The following is a 26,879-nucleotide window of genomic DNA, read 5'->3' as shown; positions in this document are numbered from 1 at the left end:
GTGTTTCCTAAATAAAGTAGAAAACGGCCAGGTGGGCCGGGCGCGGTGGCTCAAGCCTGTAATCCCAGCACTTTGGGAGGCCGAGGCGGGTGGATCACGAGGTCAGGAGATCGAGACCATCCTGGCTAACACGGTGAAACCCCGTCTCTACTAAAAAATACAAAAAAATTAGCCGGGCGTGCTGGTGGGCGCCTGTGGTCCCAGCTACTCGGGAGGCTGAGGCAGGAGAATGGCGTGAACCCAGGAGGTGGAGGTTGCGGTGAGCCGAGATCTCGCCACCGCACTCCAGCCTGGGGGACAGAGAAAAGACTCCGTCTCAAAAAAAAAAAAAAAAAAAAAAAAAAAAGAAAAAGAAAAGAAAACGGCCAGGTGTGGTGGCTCAAGACTGTAATCCCAGCACTTAGGCCAAGGATGGTGGATCACTTGAGCCCAGGAGTTTGAGATCGGCCTGGGCAAAGTAGTGAAACCCTGTCTCAAAAAATAAATAAATAAAAATAAAAATAGATATATTTTTAAATTAGCCAGGTGTGATGGTGTACGCCTGTAGTCCCAGCTACTCAGGAGGCTGAGGTGGGAGGATCGCCTGAGCCTGGGAGGTCAAGGATACGATGAGCCATGATTGACCAGTGCACTCCAGCCTACATGACAGAATGAGACCCTGTCTCAAAAATAAATAAATAAAGTAGGAAACTTTAACATAGATGTGATATCTGGAACTGTGGTGACAATTTTGCCACCATAATGAAACAAGCATGAGGCTGCAGCATTCCTATCCAGAATATTCCTGGGTATGTTGGTCAAAGATCCAGTGTTTCTTGTCTCTGGAAGTGGAGTTGATTTGAAGCCATGTTTGGTTTCTCTAAACCTAGTCTCGACAATGGTCACTGGGGAGAGAATAATTTAGACAGATGCTTCTACTGGGAATCTCCATTTCTTTAGGAATTTGATTGTGGTCACTAACCACAGATTCCAATTGAGGGGAGTTCAATCTGAGCCCAAATTAAATCTGCCAAGGTACTTGGAGTAGGAGGGACATAAACACAAGTTTAAAAAGCTGTGTTTCAAGATAAAATGTGCTCATTAACTGTGGCAAAGATGTAAACATATCAATCATTGCTAATTTTTTTTTTTTGCTATTTTATAACTTTATTTGATGTATTTGATGATCAGCGATTAGTTCTCATCCACATTGACTGTCCGTAGATTTTTGAAAGTGGTAACAGGTACATAGGTAACCAAAGTATAGAGCTTATTTGGTGAATCTTCACCCTCATTACGTTTTCTGGATAACCGCACATGGATTCCGTATAGAATATTCCTTATTCCTTTGGCCCAGAGAGCTTTGTTGAGCCTGGTGTCAATGCGCACATCTGGAATTCCCGTCTCCTTCATGGCAAATTTCCGAATCTCTTCGAGTGCCCGAGGAGCACGCTTCTTGAAGCCCACTCCTTGGGTGCGCTTGTGAATGTCGATGGTGTGTTCTTGGGTCACCACCTTGTTGATGGCAGAAGGGCCCTTTTTCTTCTCTCCACCCTTCTTTGTGGGAGCCATTCTGCTGGGTTTAAGTTGGAAAGGAAGTTTTGTTTTTTGTTTTTTGTTTTTTTGAGACGGAGTCTCGCTCTGTCGCCCAGGCTGGAGTGCGGTGGCGCGATCTCGGCTCACCGCAACCTCCACCTCCCGGGATCAAGCAATTCTCCTACCTCAGCCTCCCGAGTAGCTGGGATTACAGGCATGTGCCACCACACCCAGCTAATTTTTGTGTTTTTAGTAGAGACGGGGTTTCACCATGTTGGCCAGGCTGGTCTCGAACTCCTGACCTCAAGTGATCCACCCGCCTTGGCCTCTCAAAGTGCTGGGATTACAGGCATGAGCCACCGTGCCTGGCCTACTCAGTGAATCTTTTGTAGAGCAGAGATAATTTTATTATTGCAAGTGATACTTAATAGGACTTGATTGTTAAGTTTTGTAATAGCAATTTAGATCATGAAATCTCTAGCAGGGCCATTCCATCCATGATCTTTTTGGGAACAAGATGTAAATAAATAAGATGTGTATATATATATATATATATATATATATATATATTTTTTTTTTTTTTTTTTTTGAGATGGAGTCTCCCTCTGTCGCCCAGGCTAGAGTGCAGTGGCGCAGTCTTGGCTCACTGCAACCTCCGCCTCCCGGGTTCAAGCAACTCTTTTGCCTCAGCCTCCCAAGTAGCTGGGATTATAGGCGCCTGCCACCACGCCCAGCTAATTTTTGTATTTTTAGTAGAGACGGGGTTTCACCATGTTGGCCGGGCTGGTCTCGATCTCTTGACCTCGTGATCCAACCGCCTCAGCCTCCCAAAGTGCTGGGATTACAGGCATGAGCCACCGCGCCCAGCCTCAATATGTATATTTTTAACAAGTAAAAGGCTGAACAAAATACAGTAAAAACTTAGAGTAAATGCTGTATAAATTAGATTAGGGCATTTCCTTACATTTCATACCTTTAATTATATCTTGAGTTTCCAAAGTCACAGGGTCTAGGTACACCTTCATTAAAAATATGTTAGAATTCCATTATAGGAAAAGTTTTCTTCCTGCAGAAAGAGAAACTGAAGCACAGAAAAGATGGTTACAATCACAGAAAAACTCTCTCTGTGGGACTCAGACTTTTACAGTATAGTCACTGTGGTTAGTTTTGTGGCCACTCAGACAAGACAGTGCATTAAGGGAAATTCACAACAAAATCTCACCCAAACATATGGAGACATTCTAGAGCCTTAAGCCATCATTCACACTGAATTCCCAGTAACTGGGAAATTTCAGGGTATCATAGGCTATATAGCTAAGTTGGAATTAGTTGTTTTCCAAAAATTAGTTTAAAAGCTGTCCTCTGGAATGTTAAAAAAAAAAAAAAATCCTTCCTGACCAGGCACAGTGGCTCACACCTGTAATCCCAGCACTTTGAGAGCTCGTGGCAGGTGGATCACTTGAGCTCAAAACCCCATCTCTACTAAAAATACAAAAATTAGCCAGGCATAGTTGTGCATGCCTGTAATCCCAGCTACTTGGGAGGCTGAGGTTGTAGTGAGGCATGATGGTACCTCTACACTCCAGCCTGGGTGGCAGAGTGAAACCCTGTCTAAAAAATAAAAGAAAAAAAACCTCCCTACCATCCCTGCCAAAGGTAGAGAGACCTGCTAGCTGGGCACTGGATACCAGGGTCGTACAGTATTTTTGCCGAGGACGACCAACCATCCTACTTTGCCTGGGACTGAAGTAGGAGAGCAGTAGGACTTGTTTTCTGTGCATCAGTCAGGATCTCACTGATCAAAACAGGATGCAGTAAAGAAACCAGCCAAAACCAGCTAAAATCAAGATGGCAAATAAAAGCACCTCTAGTTGCTCTCACTGCTCATTATACACGATTACAATTCATTAGCATGCTAAAAGACACTCCCACCAGAGCCATGACAGTTTCCAAATACCATGGCAATGCCCAGAAGTTACCTTATATGGTTGAACCCTTGGTTTCAGGAACTCCACATCCCTTTTTTGGAAAATTCATGGATATCACACCCCTTCTTTAGCGTATAATTAAGGAGTAGCTGTAAATGTAGCTAGTCGGCAATCCACAAGGGCCACTCTGCCTATGGGTAGCCCAGCTCTGTCTCTGGAGCAGCCATTTTACTCTGTTGTCTTGCTCTCAAATTCTTTCCTGTACAAAACTGAGAATCCTCCTGGGCTGAGCCCCAATTTTGGGGTGTGCCTACGTCGCTGGGACAGGAGCTTTCACTACTAAAACCAGGAAAGTCTCAGGCAACAGCGACAAGTTGGTCAGCCTATCTGAATCCTTCAATTGAGCTTTCCCTTAGTGCCCACCTAAGTCTTCCTCATCCTTGCACGCCCAGGTCAATTCCATTCCCCCCATAACTCCCTTCCAGATTCCTCAGCCAGAATGAATCTCTCCACATGCCCAAAGCACTGGGTTGGCACTGCTCTTATGACACTGGCTTCACTCTCTCTCCTATGAGATGCTTCTCTAAGTGCGAGCCCCGAGAGGGCGGCACACGTGTCCATGCCTGGGCTCTTTTCACTGAGTCAGTGCTTGATCACAATTGTCCATCACACAATGGGAGGATTCACTGAAGCCCTGGGACCTGAGCATCTGACCCTGTGCTGCATCCAGGCTTATGATTTATTTTGAGATATGGTCTTGTTCTGTTGCCTAGGCTGGAGTGCAGTGGCATGATCATGGCTCACTGCAGCCTCAATGGCCTGGGCTCAAGTGATTCTCCCACCTCAGCCTCCCAAGTAGCTGGGTCCACAGGCATGCACCACTATGCCTGGCTAATTTTTTAAATCATTTGTAGAGATGGGGGTCTTGCCATCTTGTTCAGGCTGGTCTCAAACTCGTGTCCTCAAGCAATCCTCCCACCTCGGTCTCCCAAAGTGCTGGGATTATAGGCGTGAGCCACTGCACCTGCCTGGACATCTTAATTTTTTTTTTTTTTTTGATATAGGGTCTCGCTCTGTTGCCCAGGATGGAGTGCAGTGGTGTGATCTTGGCTCACTGCAACCTCCACATCCGAGGTTCAAGTGATTCTCGTGCCTCAGCCTTCTGAGCAGGTAGGATTACATGTGCCCACCATGACATCTGGGTAATTTTTGTATTTTTAGTAGACATGAGGTTTCACTATGTTGGTCAGGCTGGTCTCTAACTCCTGACCTCAAGTGATCCGCCCACCTCAGCCTCCTAAAGTGCTGAGATTACAGGCATGAGCCACTGCACCCAGCCTGTACTTCTTTTTTTTTTGTTTTTTGAGACAGAGTCTCACTCTGTCACTCAGGCTAGAGTGCAGTGGTGCGATCTCGGCTCACTGCAAGCTCTGCCTCACATGTTCCCGCCATTCTCCTGCCTCGGCCTCCCAAGTAGCTGGGACTACAGGTGCCCACCACCATGCCCAGCTAATTTTTTTTTTTTTTTTTGTATTTTTAGTAGAGAGGGGATTTCACCGTGTTAGCCAGGATGGTCTCGATCTCCTGACCTCGTAATCCTCCCGCCTCGGCTTCCCAAAGTGCTGGGATTACAGGCATGAGCCACCGCACCTGGTCCAGCCTGGACTTCTTTATGTTTACTGGCACAAACACACCTTACAGCCTGGGCCTTAGCCCCTGCATAGAATCTTTGAATCACAGAGAGATGCAGGAAATTCCAATTTAATCTAGTAACCACAAACAAAGCTGAAAGTAATTCTTCAGCAGATTCTTGCCAAATAATTCTGGCAAAGAAATATCCCCGATGGAACTGAGGGAATTAGCAGAAAACACATTACATACCCCAGCTAGGGTATCAGACTGAAGTCACTGCATCCACATGTTTTCAAAATCTAGAGCCCAGAGCAAAGAGAAATCACAGGGAAGATGGAAGAGAAATTGCTCCTTTGAAATAATGGTGGCCCTGGGGCAGTTTCTAAGTCTATCAAGATGTGGAAAGGAAATAACCTCTGCAATAAAGGCAGTCCAAAAGGATGTGGTAAGGGCTTCAGCGAGACTGAAAAGTTCACTATCAATGGTTCCTTATGAAGAGTGTTTTCTCTGGCCACAAATAACCATTTGGGCACACTGCTTTGCATAAGCTTCGTCATCTAAATATCTAAACTCAGTGACTGCAGTCAAGTCATCCTGATGGTTTGTTTTATAGAACTCTCAAAAATAACAGTGGAAATATATAGCTCTAAAGATCACCTTGCCTACGCAGATCTGAACAAAACAATTTCACTGTTCTGTTTTCACTTGACTATTTGATCTTTGAACTAATTGCTGTAATATCACCCGTCAACTTACCATGGTATTTGAGGGGGAGGAAATGGACTTTAAAAGTCTCTCATAATTTCAGCTGATATTTTCATCTGTCTAGTTGTATAGGTAAGAGGTAGTGGACTCATAACAGTAATCAGGTAAATACTAAAAATCTTTATGATAGTAGTCTGATAAGGCTAGGAGAGTTTGAACTTCTGATATGGTTTGGCTGTGTCCCCACCCAAATCTCATCTTGAATTGTAGCTCCCATAATTCCCATGTGTTGTAAGAAGGACCTGGTGGGAGGTAATTGAATCATGGGGCGAGTTTTTCCCATGCTGTTCATGGTAGTGAATAAGTCTCATGAGATCTGATGGTTTTATAAAGGGCAGTTCCCCTGCACACGCTCTCTTGCCTGCCGTCATGTAAGCTGTGCCTTTGCTCCTCCTTTGACTTCTGTCATGATTGTGAGGCCTCTCCAGCCATGTGAAACTGTGAGTCCATTAAACCTATTTTTCTTTATAAATTACCCAGTCTTGCATATTTCTTCATAGCAGTATGAAAATGGACTAATACAGTAAATTGGTACTGGGTAATGGGGCACTGCTATAAAGATACCTGAAAATGTGGAAGCGACTTTGGAATTGGGTAACAGGCAGGGGTTGGAACAATTTGGAGGGCTCAGAAGAAGATAGGAAAATGTGGGAAAATTTGGAACTTCCTAGAGACTTGTTCAATGGCTTTGACCAAAACGCTGATAGTGATGTGGACAATAAAGTTCAGGCTGAGGTGGTCTCAGATAAAGATGAGGAACTTGGGAACTGGAGTAAATGTCACTCTTGCTATGCAAAGAGACTGGCAGCATTTTGCCACTGCCCTAGAGGTGTGTGGAACTTTGAACTTGAGAGAGATGATTTAGGGCATGTGGTGGAAGAAATCTAAGCAGCAAAGTGTTCAAGAGGAAGCAGGCCATAAAAGCTCAGAAAATTTGCAGCCTAACAGTGCGATAGAAAAGAAAAACCCATTTTCTGAGGAGAAATTCAAGCCGGCTGCAGACATTTGTATAAATAATGAGAAGCCAAATGTTAATCACCAAGACAATGAGGAAAATGTCTCCAGGACATGTCAGAGGTCTTCATGGTAGCCCCTCCCATCATAAGCCTGGAGGCCTAGGAGGAAAAAATGGTTTCATGGGCCAGGCCCAGGGCCTTGCTGCTTTGTGCAGTCTTGGGACTTGATGCCCTGTGTCCCAGCCATGGCTAAAAGGGGCCGATGTACAGCTCAGGTCATTGCTTCAGAGGGTGCAAGCCCGAGGCCTTGGTGGCTTCCACGTGGTGTTGGGCCTGTGGACACACAGAAGTCAAGAATTCAGGTTTAGGAACCTCCACCTAGATTTCAGAGGATGTAGGGAAATGCTTGGATGTCTAGGCAGAAATTTGCTGCAGGCATAGAGCCCTCATGTTAGGGTAGTACAGGGAAATGTGGGGTGGGAGCCCCTACTCAGAGTCTTCACTGGGGCACTGCCTAGTGGAACTGTGGGAAGAGGGCCGCCATCCTCCAGACCCCAGAATGGTAGATCCACCAACAGCTTGCACCGTGTGCCTGGAAAAGCCACAGACACTCAATGCCAGCCCTTAAAAACAGCCAGGAGCAGGGGCTATACCCTGCAAAGCTACAGAGCCAGAGCTTCCCAGGACCATGGGAACCACTTCTTACATAAGTGTGACCTGGATGTGAGACATGGAGTCAAAGGATATCATTTTGGAGTTGTAAGATCCAGCCAACTGCCCCGCTGGATTTCAGACTTTCATGGGCCTGTAGTCCCTTTGCTGTGGCCAATTTCTCCCATTTGGAGTGGGTATATTTACCCAATGCCTGTATCCCATTGTATCTGGGAAGTAACCAACTTGCCTTTGATTTTACAGGCTCATAGGCAGAAGGGACTTGCCTTGTCTCAGAAGAGACTTTGGACTGTGGATTTTTGAGTTAATGCTGGAATGAGTTAAGATTTTGGGGGACTGTTGGGAAGGCATGATTAGTTTTGAAATGTGAGGATGTGAGATTTGGGAGGGGCTGGGGCAGAATGATATGGCTTGGCTGTGTCCCCACCCAAATCTCATCTTGGAAGGGACCCAATGGGAGGTAATCGAATCATGGGACAGGTCTTTCCTGTGCTGTTCTCATGAGAGTGAATAAGTCTCACAAGACCTAATGGTTTTATAAAGGGGAGTTCCCCTGCACATTCTCTCTTGCCTGCTGCCATGTAAGATATGTCTTGCTTCCCCTTCGCCTTCTGCCATGATTATGAGGCTTTCCCAGCCATGTGCAACTGTGAGTCAATTAAACCTCTTTCCTTTATAAATTACCCAGCTTTGCATATGTCTTTATTAGAAGCATGAGAATGGACTAATACGACTTATAAAGCAGAAATCACTCCTTCAGACTGCCAGGAAAGGGCTAAGAAGAGGCTATACCTTTCTTCAGAGGGATACCATTTCCAAGATAACATTTCATTCAGGCAGCACCAAATGTGTTCCTACCATCTGTGACTGAAATGGACATCCCCCAGGACAAGAACACACCATGCAATGGGGTGTGGAAGAACCTTTAATAGAAAATGTAAAATGTTTAATATGAAATGTGTAATGATTAGGTACCTTCCTCTGCTTGTCTCCTGCCCTTCCTCCTCAGTACCATTTCATCTCTTCCTTTTCAACTCTTCCCTACTTTCCTGGTCCTTGACCTTGCCTCTCAGAAAAAACAAGTTCTCAGCGCTTCTTGCAATTCAACTTTCCCGTTTCCCCCCTTCTCTTCCTTTTATTTTTCTTTATCCTGGCTGATAGACAAAGCAGAAGCCAATGTGAAGAGGAAAAAAATAAATAACAGAAGGAGGTAGAAAAGGGAAGGTATGTGGGTTGATGTCTCATCAAATGCTTCCCTGGCTGGAAAGTTTACCCATTGCCTCCAGAGCTCTCAGTGCCTTTAAGGCACAGGTGTGCTTCTGTCCTGGTTTGAAACAGCAAAATGTGTTACTCTCCATAGAAATGTGGTAAAGCATCCCTAGGTCACATCCCCAGTGCTTCCATGTAATAATGCACTAAGTTCAACTGACTATATCTTATTCAAAATAGAAATCAAATTCATCTTTTTTTTTTTTTTTTTTTTTTTTTTTTGAGACAGGGTCTTGCTCTGTCACCCAGGCTGGGGTGCAGTGGCCTGATCTCTGCCCACTGCAACCTCCACCTCCTGGGCTCAAGCCATCTTCCCACTTCAGCTTCCCAAGTAGCTGGGACTACAGGCGTGCACCACCATACCCAGCTAATTTTTGTATTTTTTGTAGAGACAGGGTTTCTCCATGTTGCCCAAGCTGGTCTTGAACCTCTGAGCTCAAGCAATCCTCCCGCCTCAGCCTTCCAAGGCTGAGATTACAAGCGTGAGCCACTGCACCTAGCCCAAATTCATCTTTCATGGTATAGTTTGTGGCTAAATGAAACGCACTTGCTTTTATTAATGATTTAAAATGTCCTTTGTTTGGGTATTATTTCAATAATAGTAATGAATCTACATCTATATCCACATCTGTCTCCATCTATATCTATATTATATACAACATATATAAAGATGTAATGTATAAACCCAATATATAATATATAAACCCTTCTATAAATCTTGTTACAATTCTTTGAGATGAATGAAAATTCTATATTCATAGATCCAATGTTATTTTTAAATTAAGTCTATTTAAAATTACAAATTGTATGATTCTGCTCTTATATCATCAACCAACCTAAGATAAATTACACCATTCCTTTATTTCAGCAGCACATAAAATGCCAATGCCAGGTCAAATTAAAGATCAAATTTATTTTACATCTAGAATTTTTTAAGATGTTGTTGGAGAATTAGAGAAGGCAGCAAAGATTCTTCTTAAATTTGGAACATGTAGCTATCATCTTACAAGAAACGTGTCAAGGTACTTAGAAACACACACCCTTAGTATGCACATGTAAGAAAATGAATTTTTTTTTTTTTTTTTTTGAGACGGAGTCTCGCCCTGTCACCCAGGCTGGAGTGCAGTGGCGTGATCTTGGCTCACTGCAAGCTCCGCCTCCTGGGTTCACGCCATTCTCCTGCCTCAGCCTCTCCGAGTAGCTGGGACTACAGGCGCCCACCACCACGCCCGGCTAATTTTTTTGTATTTTTAGTAGAGACGGGGTTTCACCGTGGTCTCGATCTCCTGACCTCGTGATCCGCCTGCCTCGGCCTCCCAAAGTGCTGGGATTACAAGCGTGAGCCACCGCGCCTGGCAAGAAAATGAATTTAAAGATACAGTTTTGGAAAGCAATCTTTCCCCAGCAAATGTTCTATGTACCATAGTAATAGCTACTAAAAATCAAGACTTTTGACCGAACAGGTGTTCTTTTAATTAATTAATTTATTAATTTATTTATTTTTATTTTTATTTTATTGAGACGGGGTCTCCCTCTGTCACCCAGTCTGGAGTGCAATGGTGTGATCTCAGCTCACTGCAAGCTCCACCTCCCAGGTTCAAATGATTCTCCTGCCTCAGCATCCCGAGCAGCTGGGATTACAGGTGCCTGCTACCATGCCCAGCTAATTTTTGTATTTTTAATAGAGACAGGGTTTCACCATGTTGGCCAGGCTGGTTTCGAACTCCTGACCTCAGGTGATCTGCCCGCCTTGGCCTCTCAGTGTTGGGATTACAGTCGTGAGCCACCGCACCTAGCTAGGTGTTCTTTTTAAATGCTTAACTTTGACAACAAATGTTAGTCAATTTATGAAGCTTTTTGGCTTTGTCCCTTTAATGATGGACATACCATTTTGCCATTGCATAAAGAGTCCCCAGGTGTTGTCTTCAGTGCTGAGGATGGCTGCCGTGTCCATTGGATTTTGGAAAAGAGGGCTGTTCAAAAATGACTTTAGAATAGAATCGCAGCTTAGATAGACCCAAAAAGAACCTTAGCCTTCCTGTCTCATCCTCTCCCTCTTTTTTTTTTTTTTTTTTTGAGACAGAGTCTTACTCTGTCGCTCAGGCTGGAGTGCAGTGGTGGGATCTTAGTTCACTGCAACTTCCACCTCCTGGGTTCAAGCAATTCTCCTGCCTCAGCCTCCCAAGTAGCTGGGACTATAGGCATGCGCCACCATGCCCCGCTAATTTTTTTTTTTTTTTTTGTATTTTTAGTAGAGATGGGGTTTCACCATGTTGGCCAGGATGGTCTCGATCTCTTGACCTTGTGATCCACCCACCTCGGCCTCCCAAAGTGCTGGGATTACAAGCGTGAGCCACCACGCCCGCCCTCTTCCTCTTCTTTGATAGGTAAAGGGTATGCAGTTACTTATCCAGAATCTCACAGCAAGCATCACATACCCTCAAGGCTCTCGGGTCCTATATCCAGAGCATGGGGTCTGGCCAGAGGACCCAGCATTACTGTGCTAAGCCCCACCGCTCACCATCAGGGTTGCTTCAAGCACAGTTTTTAACCCTTTGGACCCCAGTCTATAGGATAAAAACAGTAGCAACCTCCTAGGGATATTTTAAGAGCTAAATGTCACAACATACATAAAATATTTAACCCTGTATCTGGCACCTTTTAGATAATTGATTGGCAAATGTTGACTATTGTTTTATATGTTAACATAATACATACTTAGTTTTATGCTACAGTATTAATAAAATACTGGGGGAAAATTAAAGTCAAGCAGCAGTTTACACCATAATATAACAACAGCATGTTCTTTATCCAATAAAATACTACTTTTTTTTTTTTTTTGAGACGGAGTCTCGCTCCGTCGCCCAGGCTGGAGTGCAGTGGCACGATCTCGACTCACTGCAACCTCTGCCTCCTGGGTTCCAGCAATTCTCCTGTCTTAGACTCCAGAGTAGCTGGGATTACAGGCACCTGCCACCACGCCTGGCTAATTTTTGTATTTTTAGTAGAGACGGGGTTTCACCTTGTTGGTCAGGCTGGTTTCCAACTGCTGACCTCAGGTGATCCACCTGCCTCAGCCTCCCAAAGTGCTGGGATTACAGGCGTGAGCCGCCATGCCTGGCTAAAATACTTTAAAAAGAGTATTGAAAACACTGATTTTAATGATGAACACCAGGAACATGAACAGGCGTCACAAATCAAGGTAGAAGCTTTGTCCTACAAGGCGCTGACATCCAAAAGGAGGCAACTTCATTCTTGACACAGAAAGGAATTTCACTTTTACCTTCTTCCATTGTTTTGGCTAGTGTCTGACTGACTAGATTTTATACCACAGCTTTATTGAGATATAATTCACATACCATCAAATTTACCCACTTAAAAAGGAGAATTTCGGGGGGGGTAGTATATTCTCAGCATTGTGCAACCATGACCATGATTAATTTTAGAACATTTTTCATCACCCCAAAAGAAACCCCATGCCCATTAGCAGTGATTGACTTGATTTGTAATTGGCAATCTTTTCTACTAGTTTTTGAATATTTCTGAATCCGAGGAGCCTCTGTTTCTCCAGCCACATGAGACCACGGCGGTTGGCCGACTCGTTTCCTCCTGCCAGCCCCAGTTCTTCTTTCATTCCTGTCCACCTGCAGATGTCAGTTAACCCCACCCCACTTTCTGCTGTATTTTATATTCCATCAAGAGAATTTAAAGTACTGACTCCTCACTCTGACAATTTGCAATGCTCACAATTTCACACCAGTTTCCTCGCCGATATTCATCCTTAAGTCTAAATTAATTCAGCCTCGCCAAAGTGTGGGAGATGAAAAACATTCTATCCAGGTTGAAAGCCACACTCATACATCATCAATCAGGCATAAAAACACATTTATTGGTCAAAACTTTTACAAATGGAAAGCTTTTAAAAAACATACCACAGGCCGGGCGCGGTGGCTCACGCCTGTAATCCCAGCACTTTGGGAGGCCGAGGCGGGCGGATCACGAGGTCAGGAGATCGAGACCATCCTGGCTAACACGGTGAAACCCCGTCTCTATTAAAAATACAAAAAAATTAGCCGGGTGAGGTGGCGGGCGCCTGTAGTCCCAGCTATTCGGGAGGCTGAGGCAGGAGAATGGCGTGAACCCCGGGGGGCGGAGCCTGCAGTGAGCCAAGATCGCGCCACTGCACTCCAGCCTGGGTGACAGAGCGAGACTCCTCAAAAAAAAAAAATAAAAATAAAAAAAATAAAAAACATACCACAACAAATCCCATATAGAAAATATACAAATTTCACATTCTCCTATAAAGATTTTAACAAATAATAAACAGTGCTATTCCATAGTTTTGAATGATAGAAAGGAGGAAGCTTCTGAAATAAATTCCACCTATTTTTATTTAGGGAATTAAATTATTTCTCAGAAACACATGACTAAATATTATTGTGATCCTGGAGAAATTCCAGTAGCAATTTGTTTCATATGTATATATATTTATATAATTTGTGTTTTATGTATATATAAAACGTGTGCATGTGTGTGCGTGTGTGTGTATATGCACATATACACACATACATACACCAAGAAAGTGAGATAATCATTTCAGCTCACTGCATTTCTTGGAGGAACAGAAATAAGTGAGAAAGGCGGAGGGAAAGGCAGAGTTATCAGATAAACCTACACCTCCAATTACATGTTATTGTCTTGAGAGATAAAAGGCCAGGCAGAGACCATAAGATACAGGCAGAAATGACCTGGAGGATCATTCACTCCTAACTCTATTTACCTAGGAAAGAACAGAGTCCAGGTCACCTAGTCAGTTACTAGAAGATCAGAGGCTGAAGGACTATCTAAAACAGAAGGCTGAAGAGTAGAAAAGAGTGTGGCAACCAGGTTCTCATTCTCTGTCCCCACATCACTGCAAACCCACATTGCAGGGTCTGGAATCCAACCAGAAAGATCTAAGGCTCCAAGTTGGTCTGGAAATGGAGTAGGAGAGAATTAAGCAGCCTTGGGGAACGCCAGTAACATCAGGTTCATGTCTGTTCTCAAGAGAGCCTAAGATGATTCTTAACCAGAATCTAAGAGCTATAAAAATAAAAATAAATAAATAAATAAATAAATAAATAAATAAATAAAAAGAAGCAGCTGTGATAACTCAGCTGAATGAGGCTGGAGCCAGAATTGAGCCTGGGCTTAGTACCATCAATGAGGTGACAGAAGCTCTGCGTCCACCTGTGTCTGAGTAATAGGATTGCTCTGGCCCGCACTAATGATCACAACACGACTGATGGGGAAGATTTGTTTCTGGGTCCGTCAGTTGTCATGGGCATATGACACCTTGCCTTACTCACTGCTCCAATACGTAAGGCTCTAGAGGCTAAATTTGTTGTTGAAAACTTGGACTTTTCCCAAGACACAGCACCAAAATAGCTCTTACAAAAGGGAAAAATCAACAATGTGGTATACCGGACCCCAAAAAGAAAAATGTTCTCAGTGCCAATAAGACAGCTTGATTCTGCCCTGGTTAATCCCTTGCTTCAAGTGGATTTTTAATTACACTCTACTTTTTTTTGACACTTCTGTTTTATAGGAGGATTTTTAGGTTTATTAATCAGCAATCATGAACTAGGAGTACCTCCTGCTCAATCTAGGGAAGAGAAATAGGAACATGGAGTCACTTTTAATCTGCATGAAACTTCACTGGGGTTCAACTGCTTCATCGGCAGAAGGAATAATTAGACAGATGATGAAGTCCCTTCTAGTGCTAAAACTTGGCTTCTTTGACACAATCCACCAGATTTCCAGGTTAGTGCTACAAACATTCCCCAAGATACTACTAGAGACCTCCTCTGTCGGGGTCAGGATTGAAATGCAAACAAGACACAGATTCTGCTACTGAAGAACTCATCATCCTACGGGTTAACGTGGATTGAGATCAACTTTCTCCTTTTGATATAAGGTAGTAAGGCCCTAAGCTGGAGGTGTTTGGGAAGGATTGACTATAATAATAAAAATATAAGGTACTAGAGAAATCTCTTTGTTTTAAATATAAATAACTGCTTCTGTGTTTGCTGTCCTAGAGAAACAGAACAACTGGGTGGTTATTTTAGAAGTTGCCCTGTTTTTCTCCCTTACAAAGATATACAAATTCTACTTGAAGTAACTCCTCCAGCCCTACAAATAGACATTTGGCTACTTAGGTTAAAAAACACAAATATGAGAACTAGCCGTCTTGGGCTATTGACAAAGCAACCAATCAACAAATCTTGCCAATGGTGTCTCTTGTCAGAGGAAAAGAATATGAGCTAATGTACCCCAAAACTGTTTTCATATTTACCACAAACTTTAGTAGCCTGCATCAGTGAGGTAGTTTGAAAGAGATGTAAAGTTATAGATGTGTGGACATGATAACCAGATTCCACCTCCATGTTTCCCATGATAGAAACGTACATTCTACTGAAAGCAGGGATGTCACTTTTAATCCTATGCATACAATAAAGGTTTACCCATCATCCCTAACATATACACATTTTGATGTCTTCATAGTAGTTGCAAGGGATTTGCAGCAAAACATCTAGCATCACTTACTGTTCCCCTTTGAAAAGATCAAACTGGGCTGGCCTTCATAAGCACTGAAGCTGCAACCTTCATCGTGAGCATAATGGCTTAGCTGGTCATCAACAATTTCATACGCTTCTAGCTGCAAGACAAAAGCAATGACTCAGGCTGCACCCAGGGTGCAATGGAAACACAGGGAAAAATGTCCAAATCAAACAGCATACATGCGCATTTTCCCAAGGAAATGTTTCTCTTACAGTGTTCTAGGGTTATTTCTGTTATCATTGTTTTGCTTTGCTGTTCAAAAAAAAAAAAATTTTTTTTTTTTTTTTTTTGAGATGGAGTTTCACTCTTTTCACCCAGGCTGGAGTGTAGTGGCGCAATCTCGCCTCACTGCAACCTCTGCCTCCTGGGTTCAAGAGATTTTCCTGCCTCAGCCTCCTGAGTAGCTGGGATTACAGGCAAGCACCACCATGCCCGGCTAATTTTTGTATTTTCGGTAGAGATGGGGTTTCACCATGTTGAAACCCACCAGGCTGGTCTCGAACTCCTGACCTCAGGTGATCCACCCGCCTTGGCCTCCCAAAGTGCCAGGATTGTAGGCATAAGCCACCGCACCCGGCTGCTGTTTAAAATTTATGTGCAATTACCTAGTTGATGGGAACCTTTACAGTGAAAGATATCTCCATTAAGCCATACTAGTGAATATGGCCAACATTTGTCTGGTAGCAAAAATTCATATGAAAAAATTCATTAGCGATCTACAGGACTATATAAAAACTTACAGGTATACTTTGAATACATAAAAAGACTTCTGGCATGGCCAAATTAAGACCTCTAGAGACTGTAATATGTGAAGAGATAACCCATCCTACATACCCTCTGCCATGTGTACTGAAAAATAACATTTTATGTATGCCAAAATTAAAGTTGGTTATGTCTAGACTTTTTAATGGCAAAATTCTAGATAATTTCATGTGAGCAAACTTTTTTCACTTTTTAATGCCTCTGATTTACAAGCATGGGCTTTAACTGCCTGCTAGATAACCCAGCGGATGTTGGGTGGTCAGCTTGGCCCCCTCACTACTAGGTGTGAGATTAAAACGCATACCTCTGTGAAATTGCAAAAGATGACGTGGCATGGGCTTTTCATAAACTTCTCCAAGGGGATACAACTCATGGGTTTTAAAAAATAAGTTAAAGGTCCTGCTTTGACCAAAATTGAACTAGTTTCAAGCCCACAGGTCAGTGGACCCCTGGGTTGCTCAACTAGGGTGAAGTCAAAGGGATTCTGGCCCGAAAAACTTCATGTAGAACAATTGAGAAGTTTCAGGCTTTTTGTAGGTGACATGCTCTCCTTCTTAAGGCATTACCCAGCATGACTGTATTTTGCTGTGACTAAACCCCAATCCAGCCTCTAGCCCAGAGCTGAATATTTAAAAATTGGAAGCCTGAAGACATATTACCAATAAATTGGGAGGCAGCTCCCTGAAGTTGCCTACGAACACCTAGAGAAGAGGAAGCACAAAAGCAAACATCTAGCAGTGGACATGGGTTGGAAACGAGACATTCTTCTTGTTGAATGACTAGTTACTTAACACTTAGTGACTAATTATCAGAAACCTCTTTCTGACCTGCTCCCTATGAATTGGCTTATGGTATTATTGATTACTGGTTCAGAGCAATCAGACACAGCAAGTATTCTCCTTCTGCAAGTGGGTCTTATCTTAAAACAGGTCTCATCCTATGGTACAGCTTTAAAAATTCTCTGCTTAATGGAAAAGTTTGTTTGCATGTTCAGCTATAAATGCATTCATCAAACAAGTACTTATTTTGTGCCTACTAAGCGCCATAAGCTGACCTGGGCACTGAGCGGATGTCAGTGAACAGGAAGGACAAGGTCCCTGCTCATGCTGGGTCAGAGAAGAGTCCTAAGCCCGGCGAACTGTGAACTGGACGTATCTCACCAGGGAGGACACTTTCTTTTTCTTCCTGTTTTCTTTTTTTGAGACGGATTCTCACCCTGTCGCCCAGGCTGGAGTGCAGTGGTGCAATCTCCGCTCACCGCAACCTCCGCCTCCCAGGTTTAAGCAATTCTCCGGTCTCGGCCTCCTGAGTAGCTGGGACTACAGGCGCCTGCCACCACACCCAGCTAATTTTTGTATTTTTAGTAGAGACGGGGTTTCACCATGTTGGTCAGGCTGGTCTCGAACTCCTGACCTCAGGTGATCCACCACCAGCCTCGTCCTCCCAAAGTGCTGGGATTACAGGCGTGAGCCACCACGCCTAGCCGGCACTTTCTTTTAAGATTATTTTATAATGAAAAGGCCATTCAGGAAGCAAATTAAAACCATTTCTCTTAGCATGAAAACTTTTTGGAATTTCCTGATAGGGAATTTCAAGAATTTCTAGTCCTGAATCATGTGCAAAAACATATCTTCCAAATAGATTTCCTTCTCTACAGCAAAGGAGCATGATTCTAAGCATGAAGAGAAATGAGCCATTCTCCTGTCCACATGAGTTTTCGTATGACAGATTCATCCCATTTTGAAAATGGCAAAAAATCCTGCACTATTGTTTAAAAATTTGTTGCTGATATCACCAAAGGCTCAAACTATCTAAGTATTAAAAGTATCTTTATTCACTAACAAATGTCTTGTTCAAGCAGAAAAAAATATTTCCTCTAGCTGTATATGGCACACTGTTTTACACAGTGTTTTCCAAATGGGCTGGCTGTGCTGAACAACAGTTGTCACACTTTGTGAAAACACCACCTTAAGTTATTGTGATGTTTAGTAAGAGGGTCTAATTATTATTTTTTTTTTGAGACAGAGTCTCACTCTGTCTCCCAGGCTGGAGTGCAATGGCATGATCTCGGCTCACTGCAACCTCCACCTCCCAGGTTCAAGCGATTCTCCTTCCTCAGCCTCCGTAGTAGCTGGGATTACAGGTGCCCACCACAACGCCCAGCTAATTTTTGTATTTTTAGTAGAGTTGGGGTTTCACCATGTTGGCCAGGCTGGTCTCAAACTCCTGACCTCAAGTGATCTACCTGCCTCGGCCTCCCAAAATGCTGGGATTACAGGCGTGAGCCACTGTGCCCGGCCGGGTGTAATTATTTTTTGAAGCTTTCTTTTGTGTTTCAGAGCACATGAATAATTCTAAACCTGTTCATAACCTGTAAGATGATTTTGCCTTCATAGGCAAGGAAAATTATTAGATGTCTTATAGTCATCTCCAGCCTTATCCTACAGTCATCTACTGTGTTTTTATTTACCACAGATACACCAACATTCATCACCATAAATAATACTTTCCTGTTGCAAATTTGATGCCACAGGCAAAAGAAAAAAAATAAACGTCTTTAAAATATTTATTCTTACAATAGGATGGTCTCTTGTCCTTCTTTATGCCTTATTACAGTCAAGTCATTTATTTTTATTTTTTTATTTTTTTTAACAGTCAAGTCATTTTAAAACAAGAGTCTCGTGCTCTGGAATGCCATACTCCTTTGTGTTCCTCAAATAATTTCCTAAGTTCCTCCGTATAGTTCTGATGTAACTCCTCAATCTGCTCCTGCGTCGGGTGCAGAGTCTGATGAACAGGGATCGGGCGGCCAACTGCAAAAACAGGGACTACATCATACGTGAGGGACTAAAACCACTCCACCACAGACCACCGCCCCTAATGCACAGCTGTGAACACAACTGCCAATCAGAATCCCTCCAGCCAGCTCACTCCAATCCTTGTTTCATTTCACTGGCTGCCTGCAGTGGTCACACCACTCCACCTGATAACAAATAAAGAACTTTCCTCCTCAGCAGACACTGGATTGTCGGGACCCTGGTGGTTTTGACTTTGAGTCAAATGAGCTACTGTGCTGACTGCAGCTGGGAGGTGAGTGGACATAGCTGTGCGTCCACGTCACCAGCTTCCTCCCTCTGGAACAGTTGACAGCCAGACCACAGTGCCCTGATTATTACTGACTGTGAATCCTCACGTCACGTGGCAGTCCTCTAGTCTGACTCTTTTTTTTTTTTTTTTTTTTTTTTTGAGACAGAATCTTACTCTGTTACCCAGGCTGGAGTCCAGTGGCACAGTCTCGGCTCACTGCAAACTCCGCCTCTGGAGTTCAAGCGATTCTCTTGCCTTAACCTCCCACTGAGTAGCTGGGATTACAGGCTCCCACCACCATGCCCGGCTAATTTTTTTTTTTTTTTGTATTTTCAGTAGAGATGAGGTTTTGCCATGTTGGCCAGGCTGGTCTTGAACTCCTGACCTCAAGCTGGAATTACAAGCGTGAGCCACTGGCCAGGCCCAGTCTGCCTCTTTTGAGTGTCTTTCTAAACAATTAAAAAATACTTATCTTCACAGCTAAGTATCTATATTAGAGAAATACACATAAATGACGTGGATTCCATTGTTTGTAATAGTGGGTAACTGAAAAACAACTAACATCTCAATAGAAAAACTGTTAAATAAACCATGTAATAGTCATTCAATAGAATCCTAGGCAGAAATTTTTAAACAATGAAATAATATAAATATGTGTACACATACACAAATACAGATGTCTAAAATGTATTAGGTGGGAAAATAATTTGTAAAATAATACAGTATGATCCATTTTTGAAAAAAAGTTTATATTCCTAGAAGTATTATACGTTTTTAGTGCATGGAAAAAAGTCCGGAAAGAGAAAGAAACATAAGTTCCTTTTTGGTAAGGAAGTAGGGATGGGGAAATTTCACTCTAACTGTATTATATAATTTTTCTATAAATGAGAATGCATTTGTGTTTTTCCAAATACACTAATTAAAAACAAATCTGGCAACCTCTATACATATTTTAAAAGGTGTTTATATAACATCTCACTTGTCTCTGATTTTTAGAAAATACAAAAATTCCCATGGCTTTGGCTCTTGCACTCACTGAGCCACCTGCTGGTCAGATGCTGCTACTGATGCCAAGTGTTGAAAATGTACAGGATGGCCGGGAGCAGTGTCTCACGCTTGTAATCCCAACACTTTGGGAGGCTGAGGCGGGTGGATCACCTGAGGTCAGAAGTTCGACACTAGCCTTACCAACATGACGAAACCCCGTCTCTACTAAAAATACAAAAATTAGCCGGACGTGGTGGCGGGCACCTGTAATCCCAGCTACCCGGGAGGCTGAGGCAGGAGAACCTCTAGAACCCAGGAGGCAGAGGTTGCAGTAAGACCGGATTGTGCCATTGCACTTCAGCCTGGGGGACAGAGCAAGACTCCATCTCAAAACAAACAAGCAAACAAGCAACAACAACAACAACAAAAAGAAAATGTACAGGAACTTACAATGAGGCAGCAAACTGCTCCCTCTGACCTCATTAGCTTGGGCATAAGGTCAGGTGGGCTCTAGGTAATGAACAGGACCCACAGTAGAGCGACCTTTGTCCTATCCTGAGTCACCCCATGTCACATACGAGGTTCTGATTCATGTCAGTAAGAGTAGGTGGTTAGCTAAGCAAAATATGAACAAATGTTAAGTCACAGAGAAGGAAGAAAGTGATAAATGACATCAGTATGGGAGCTAAAGGGGCACAGAGAAGGACACACACACATACATACCTCCTTACTGCAACATTAATATTCTCAAATTGCTAAGAATTTAACCAGGTATAGCCTTGAAAAGCTCATGTGGTTTTCTTTGATAGCTTGGATGTCACATTTATACATAGTAAACATAAGTCCTGTTTAACTCAACACAAAGAACTGGAAACAACCATCTCACTGTCAATTGTGGTTGGAAAAATGGACTAGCAGAGGCTAATGTAATGATGAGGTGGAACTGGGAGCGGGAGTTGCACAAAAAGCACAAGGCTGGGCTGGGTCTAGTCTCGGCTCACAAGTAAGTGCCCCGAGCAGGTGACTTTCTCTCCGGCCTTAATTTCCTTTCCCTTTCCCTTTCCCCTTCCCTTCCTTCGCTCCCTTCCCTCCCTCTTTCTCTTTCTTTTTCCTTTCCTTTCTATTTTCTTTTCCTTTCCTTTTCTTTCTTTCTTTCTTTCTTTCTTTTCTTTCTTTTCTTTCTTTCTTTCTTTTCTTTCTTTCTTTTTCTTTCTTTCTCTTTTTCTTTCTTTCTTTCTTCTTCCTTCCTTCTGTTTCTTTCTCTCTCTCTCTTTCTCTTTCTTTCCCCTCCCTCCCTCCCTCCCTTCCTTCCTTGTCTTTCTTTCTGTCTTTCTTTCTTTCTGAAATGGAGTCTCGCTCTGTCAACCATGCTAGACTGTAATGGTGCGATCTCGGCTCACTGCAGCCTCCGCCTCCTGGATTCAAGCAATTTTCATGCCTCAGCCTCCCAAGTAGCTGAGATTACACGCATGTGTCACCATGCCCAGCCAATTTTTTTGTATTTTTAGTAGAGACAGGGTTCACTATGTTGGCTTTGCCGGCTTCAAATTTCTGGCTTCAAGTGATCTACCAGCCTCAGCCTCTCAAAGTGCTAGGTCAGCATGAGCCACCACAGCCAGCCTCTCTGGCCTTAATTTTCACATGCATAGGATAAAAGAGTAGAATTCCAAGATCTTGAAGCTTTCTTCCAGCACTGAGCTTTACTGTTGTTTGAGGAAGATATTGAGAAATCTACATGTAAATCTACTAGCAAATTTGTGGCTTTATTAAAATAGGTTCTGTTTTCTTAGTGAAATTATTCCAGTGAGAGAGGTCAATGTAACTATTCAGGGTGGGGATAAGGGACCAATAAAAAGACTCAGTGGTCTAAGAAGATGAAGTGTGTTCTTCTCTACTTCAGCTAGTACTCGTACATTCTGAATTAGTGAGTCTTCTTTCCTCTGAGCTATCCTACAGCTAATTTCAATCCTGTTTTTTTCTCATTAATTGTTTTACTACATTTCAGATGGTTCTTTCAGAGAGCTCAACATGCTCATATAGAATGAATTCTTTTTTTTTTTTTTTCTAGACAGAGTTTTGCTCTTTCTCCCAGGCTGGAGTGAAGTGGCACGATCTCAGCTCACTGCAACCTCCGCCCCCAAGGTTCAATCAATTCTCCTGCCTCAGCCTCCCAAGTAGTTGGAATTACAGGCACGCACCACCATGCCAGGCTAATTTTTGTGTTTTTAGTAGAGACAGGGTTTCACCATGTTGGTCAGGCTGGTCTCAAACTCCTGACCTTGGGCTATCCACCTGCCTCGGCCTCCCGAAGTGCTGGGATTATAGGCGTGAGCCACTACGCCCGTCCTAGAGTGAATTTATAATTATAAGACTTACCCCTTTAAACTGTGAGATAGACATAATCTTCTTGTCTTTGCCTTATTTAGTTGTAGGAAAAGTGAGGAGCTGAAAGTTCCTAAACTACACTCAAAAAAGCCCGGGAAATTAATACGACTTAAACCCACATTCCTGCCCCTGCTTCTTAAACTAACCCCAAACCGGATTAGAGAGTAAGAAATCTTTCTCAATTGCATTTTAGGGATGAAGCCAGAAGTAACAGAACACAGATCATAATCATACCTTTACTAAATGATTCAAAAAAGCCCATCTCAGGGAAATGAGGTTGAAAGCTACCAGCCTATTAGCAGTGGAAAACAACCTGCTATTATGAGTTCAGTTCCAATATAGCTGCCCTGAAGCTAACTTGTGACTATATTGGAAATAAAGCTATTATTTATCGAGGGTCTACTAGATGTTATTAAGTCAAATCCCCGGAAAAACCTAGCAAGACAGCCATTATTGTCCCTGTTTTACAAATGAGAACAATGGGCACAAGAAGGCTAATTAATTAGCCAGCCCATGGAAAAACACCACAAACCCAAATGATGGTGTCAGAAATATAAAACTTCAGGGGACGGGCTCCAGCCAAAAGACAGAGAGATGAGGACATTGAGGTATCCATGCACCCTCTTGGCTCTAAGACGGTCACTTCACCTTCTGCAAAAGGGAGGACAGATGGAGAGAATAGCTGATTAGGGCCTTGGCTCTGAGGGCCCCTAACTTCTTCAAATCCTAGCCCTATTGTCAGAGGCACTGGAACCAGTGTAACTCCATCTTGAATAGGGGCTGGGTAAAATAAGGCTGAGACCTACTGGGCTGCATTCCCAGATGGTTAAGTCATCCTAAGTCATAGGGTGAGATATGAGGTTGGCACAAGATACAGGTCACAAAGACCTTGCTGATAAAACAGGTTGCGGTAAAGAAGTCAGCCACAACCCACCAAAACCAAGATGGCAACGTGTGACCTCTGGTCATCCTCACTGCTACACTCCCATTAGTGCCATGACAGTTTACAAATGCCATGGCAACATCAGGAAGTTACCCTCTATGGTCTAAAAAGGGGAAGCATAAGGAATCCACCCTTTGTTTTGCATATAATCAAGAAATAACCAAAAAAAAAAAAAAAAACCATGCTCTGTCTACGGAGTGGCCATTCTTTTATTCCCTTACTTTCCTAATAAACTTGCTTTCACTTTATGGGCTTGCCCTGAATTCTTTCTTGCATGAGACCAAGAGCCTTCTCTTGGAGTATGAATCCGGACTCCTCTCCTGTAACACTATCATAACCTACCCCTAATCCCTTAGGCCCAACACTCGATTACTTGGGGTCTCAGCCTGCATCAAAGACCTGATGAATTATAAGCTTTCATCACATTTTACTCTTACTTATCATGAGAGCTCAAGGTCCTCATCTGTGAGACCAGTATAAAAAACATCCCTGCCATACCCAACTCCAGTGTTGTGAGGGTCAAATAAAAAGATCTACTTGGAATTGTTCCATACTGAGTTATTGCAAATTGGGATACTCTTAAAAGGGTCCCTGGAGCCCTAGAAGACCAGAATTTTCTCTCTCCACAGAAAGATCTTTTTAGTACTAAGGAGAAGAAAAAACATTTTCAACATAAGACTTAGTTGAAACTTCTGCAAAACTCCCTTTTTACAAAACAAAGGGGGAAAAAACTCAGCTGTATCAGGCTGCTCTTAGAAATAGAATTCCTTGCCCTGGAAAAAAAGCTGCCAACGCCTACTTGTGACAGAGTCAGGAATCATAGCTTTTGTTTATGTTTCACTGCTTTTTATAGCTGGTATGCTCAACTGCTCCATTTTCCAATTCCATCCAACAATTCAAGATTAGTTATGCATGTATTGCCTTACACAGCTATCTTGCTCCCGTTTCTACGGTGCTATGCTGTACCTAAGATGAGGGAGCTTTGTGGGCTTGTGGTATACACAGCTGGAAAGGCATTTAGAAGTGGGCATTTTTTTTTCTCATAGAGGCAACCAGTAGATTTTTCATAGCAAAAAAAAAAAATCTTTGTTTTATTATTCAGTAATTGTAAAGATTCTGTAGAGTTGATTATTCTAATAGTCTTATGCAGGAATTGCTCTCCAAGATGCTACATAGCTGTATATTAGAGAAAAAACAGGCAGGGGCTGTGTGGCCGACAAGGGTTAAAAGGAGCAGGAACCTGGGTGTCAGATGAAGCCAGAACACAAATCAGGGCTCACCCGTGGCTTATGGTGGAGGCTCAAAAGATGCCCAATGTCAGCATGTGTACACGCAAGTATGTGTATATAGGTCCACACACAGACACACTCACTCATGAACGTTCATTGAGCACTTGATATATTGTCCTGGGTACTGAAAGGTGGAAGAATATGCCACCCTAAAATATGCCACTTTGGCACAGCTAAAGGCACTAAAAACAAACAAACAAAAAGAACCCTCAGGTACAAGAAGGGCCCTCTAACCTCCTCTTTTCTTCCTGAAAGCAGGAAACAAAATTCCTCTGTAAAAGATGCCCTCTGTGTAGTAGGAAGGAAGGAACATTATCACCAGAGATGTGCAGACAGGCCAAGAGAAATCTGTTCAGACCTTAGTAAAGTAACTCTTATCTTCCTTTAGTCTCCACATTTACTTTAGCTATTTTTCCACAATTGCCTTTCTTTGTTCAACCTCGTATATAAACTCAGCCCTTGCCACTTCTCTGGGTCTTCATTTTCTTATGAGAGTTCCCACATACTTGCAAAAATCTGCATGCTTTTCTCCTGTTGGTTCGTGTCAACTTCATTCTCAGGCCCAGCCAGTGACCCTAAGAGGCTAGAGGTAAAGTTTTGCCTCCCCTACAACACCATGTTTGTGCCCTTAACATTATTTCCTTTAATCTCTTTAATTTTACAATGAAAAATTAAGTTTCCCTTTCTTTATTTTTTTAAATATTTTACGAAATCCCTTACTTAGTCAGTTTTTTGTTTTGTTTTGTTGCTTTTTTTTTGAGACAAAGTCTTGCTCTGTTACCCAGACTGGAGTACAGTGGCTGGAGTGACTGCAACCTCCACCTCCCAGATTCAGTCTGCTTTTTTCCCATCAGAATATAAAAGTGACTTGAAACACAACGGATTACTTTTGTCCTCATGTGGTTTCAAACTAGTTTTATTTAAATAAAAAGCATTCCCTTACCTATCTTTTTTATTGAAAAAAAAGTCAAACCTTCAGAAGGAATACAATAAGCACTTGCCTACCCCCATCTAGACGCAGCAATTTCTAGCATTTTGTGCACATGTGCACACATATGTGTGTATATACATGTGCATTATTATTTCTATTTTTGTGGGGCCATTTGAAAGTAAGTTGTGGACATCAATGATTCAATCATGTGAATCATCCCTAAATATTTCTGCAGTATTACTTAAAAACAAGAACAATGTCCTATATAACAACATCATTACTACACTCAAGAAATGTAACCTCTTCACAATATTATTTTGTACTTAATCCAAATTCGAACTTTATCAATCACCTCAATATCATTCACAGTTGTTTTCCCGTCAATCTACAACAGCTGTTGAGTTGTATGTCTCTGAGGTACCCCTCCCTCTGGTCTCTTATGACACTGGTATTTTTAAACAGTCCGGGCCAGTTGTTCTGTACAATGTCCCACAATCTGGATTCGTCTGATTATTTCCTCATGATCTGACTCAGATTAACATTTTGGCAAGTTACTTACACAGGGAAGTAGAAACACATTTGAAAGCTCTCAACAAGCTGGGCAGGAGGTCTTTACTCCATTTACCAACCTGCATTTGCCTAGCACCTGGAGTCTAGACTGCCTTTCCATGTATCATGACATTTAATCCCCATAATATCCCTGTGAGAAGACAGAATAATTATAACGGTCTCTTCTTTCATAGTTGTAAAGTCTGAGGTTCAGAGAAGATAAATGAAACATTCAAAGTCGCTCAGAGTCAGACCTCAAACCCACACCACTTCCTTCTGTACATCCAGCTGCTGCATAATAAATGCTTCTTAATGCCAAGATCAATCTCTATGAGGCCAGCACTGGAGCATCAGCCACAAGCCAACAGGGCAGGCCTATGGATGGAAAGAACCCCCTCCTTTCCCCTCCCCTCCCATGCCCACCCCTTTTCTTTCTTTGTCTCTCTCTTCTTTCTCTTTCCTTCCTTCCTTTCTTCCCTCCCTCCCTCCTTCCTTTTTTCTTTCTCCTTTCTTTTCTTTCTTTCTTTCTTTCTTTCTTTCTTTCTTTCTTTCTTTCTTTCTTTTCTTTCCTCTCTCTCTCTTTCTTTCTTTTCCCTTCCTTCCTTCCCT

At 42.7% G+C, this 26,879-nt stretch overlaps 3 protein-coding genes across 3 annotated transcripts in view; 1 reads left to right on the top strand and 2 right to left on the bottom strand.

Annotated features, from left to right (window-relative positions):
- FARSB (phenylalanyl-tRNA synthetase subunit beta) overlaps positions 1 to 26,879 on the top strand; it is a 246,874-nt gene that overhangs the window by 88,626 nt on the left and 131,369 nt on the right. The gene's annotated exons all lie outside the window — the stretch shown is intronic.
- LOC129488499 (large ribosomal subunit protein eL31-like) lies at positions 1,174 to 1,822 on the bottom strand. Its single transcript, XM_055290779.2, has one exon. It carries the CDS (start codon positions 1,549 to 1,551, stop codon positions 1,174 to 1,176), a length of 378 nt encoding a protein of 125 aa, XP_055146754.1. The 5' UTR covers positions 1,552 to 1,822.
- MOGAT1 (monoacylglycerol O-acyltransferase 1) overlaps positions 18,760 to 26,879 on the bottom strand; it is a 39,586-nt gene continuing 31,466 nt past the window's right edge. The window contains 2 exon segments of the mRNA XM_055290778.1: positions 18,760 to 18,799; positions 18,801 to 18,912. Coding sequence (XP_055146753.1) covers positions 18,760 to 18,799; positions 18,801 to 18,912 — 152 coding nt within the window.

The sequence above is a fragment of the Symphalangus syndactylus genome, chromosome 8, assembly GCF_028878055.3.
Source record: "Symphalangus syndactylus isolate Jambi chromosome 8, NHGRI_mSymSyn1-v2.1_pri, whole genome shotgun sequence".
NCBI lineage: Eukaryota > Metazoa > Chordata > Mammalia > Primates > Hylobatidae > Symphalangus > Symphalangus syndactylus.
The sequence above is the reverse complement of the archived record's forward strand: the minus strand, read 5'-3'. Positions and strand labels throughout refer to the sequence as shown.

Excerpts from the sequence above, each read along its gene's own strand:
- LOC129488499 (XM_055290779.2), bottom strand. The coding sequence starts at position 1,551 with ATGGCTCCCACAAAGAAGGGTGGAGAGAAGAAAAAGGGCCCTTCTGCC.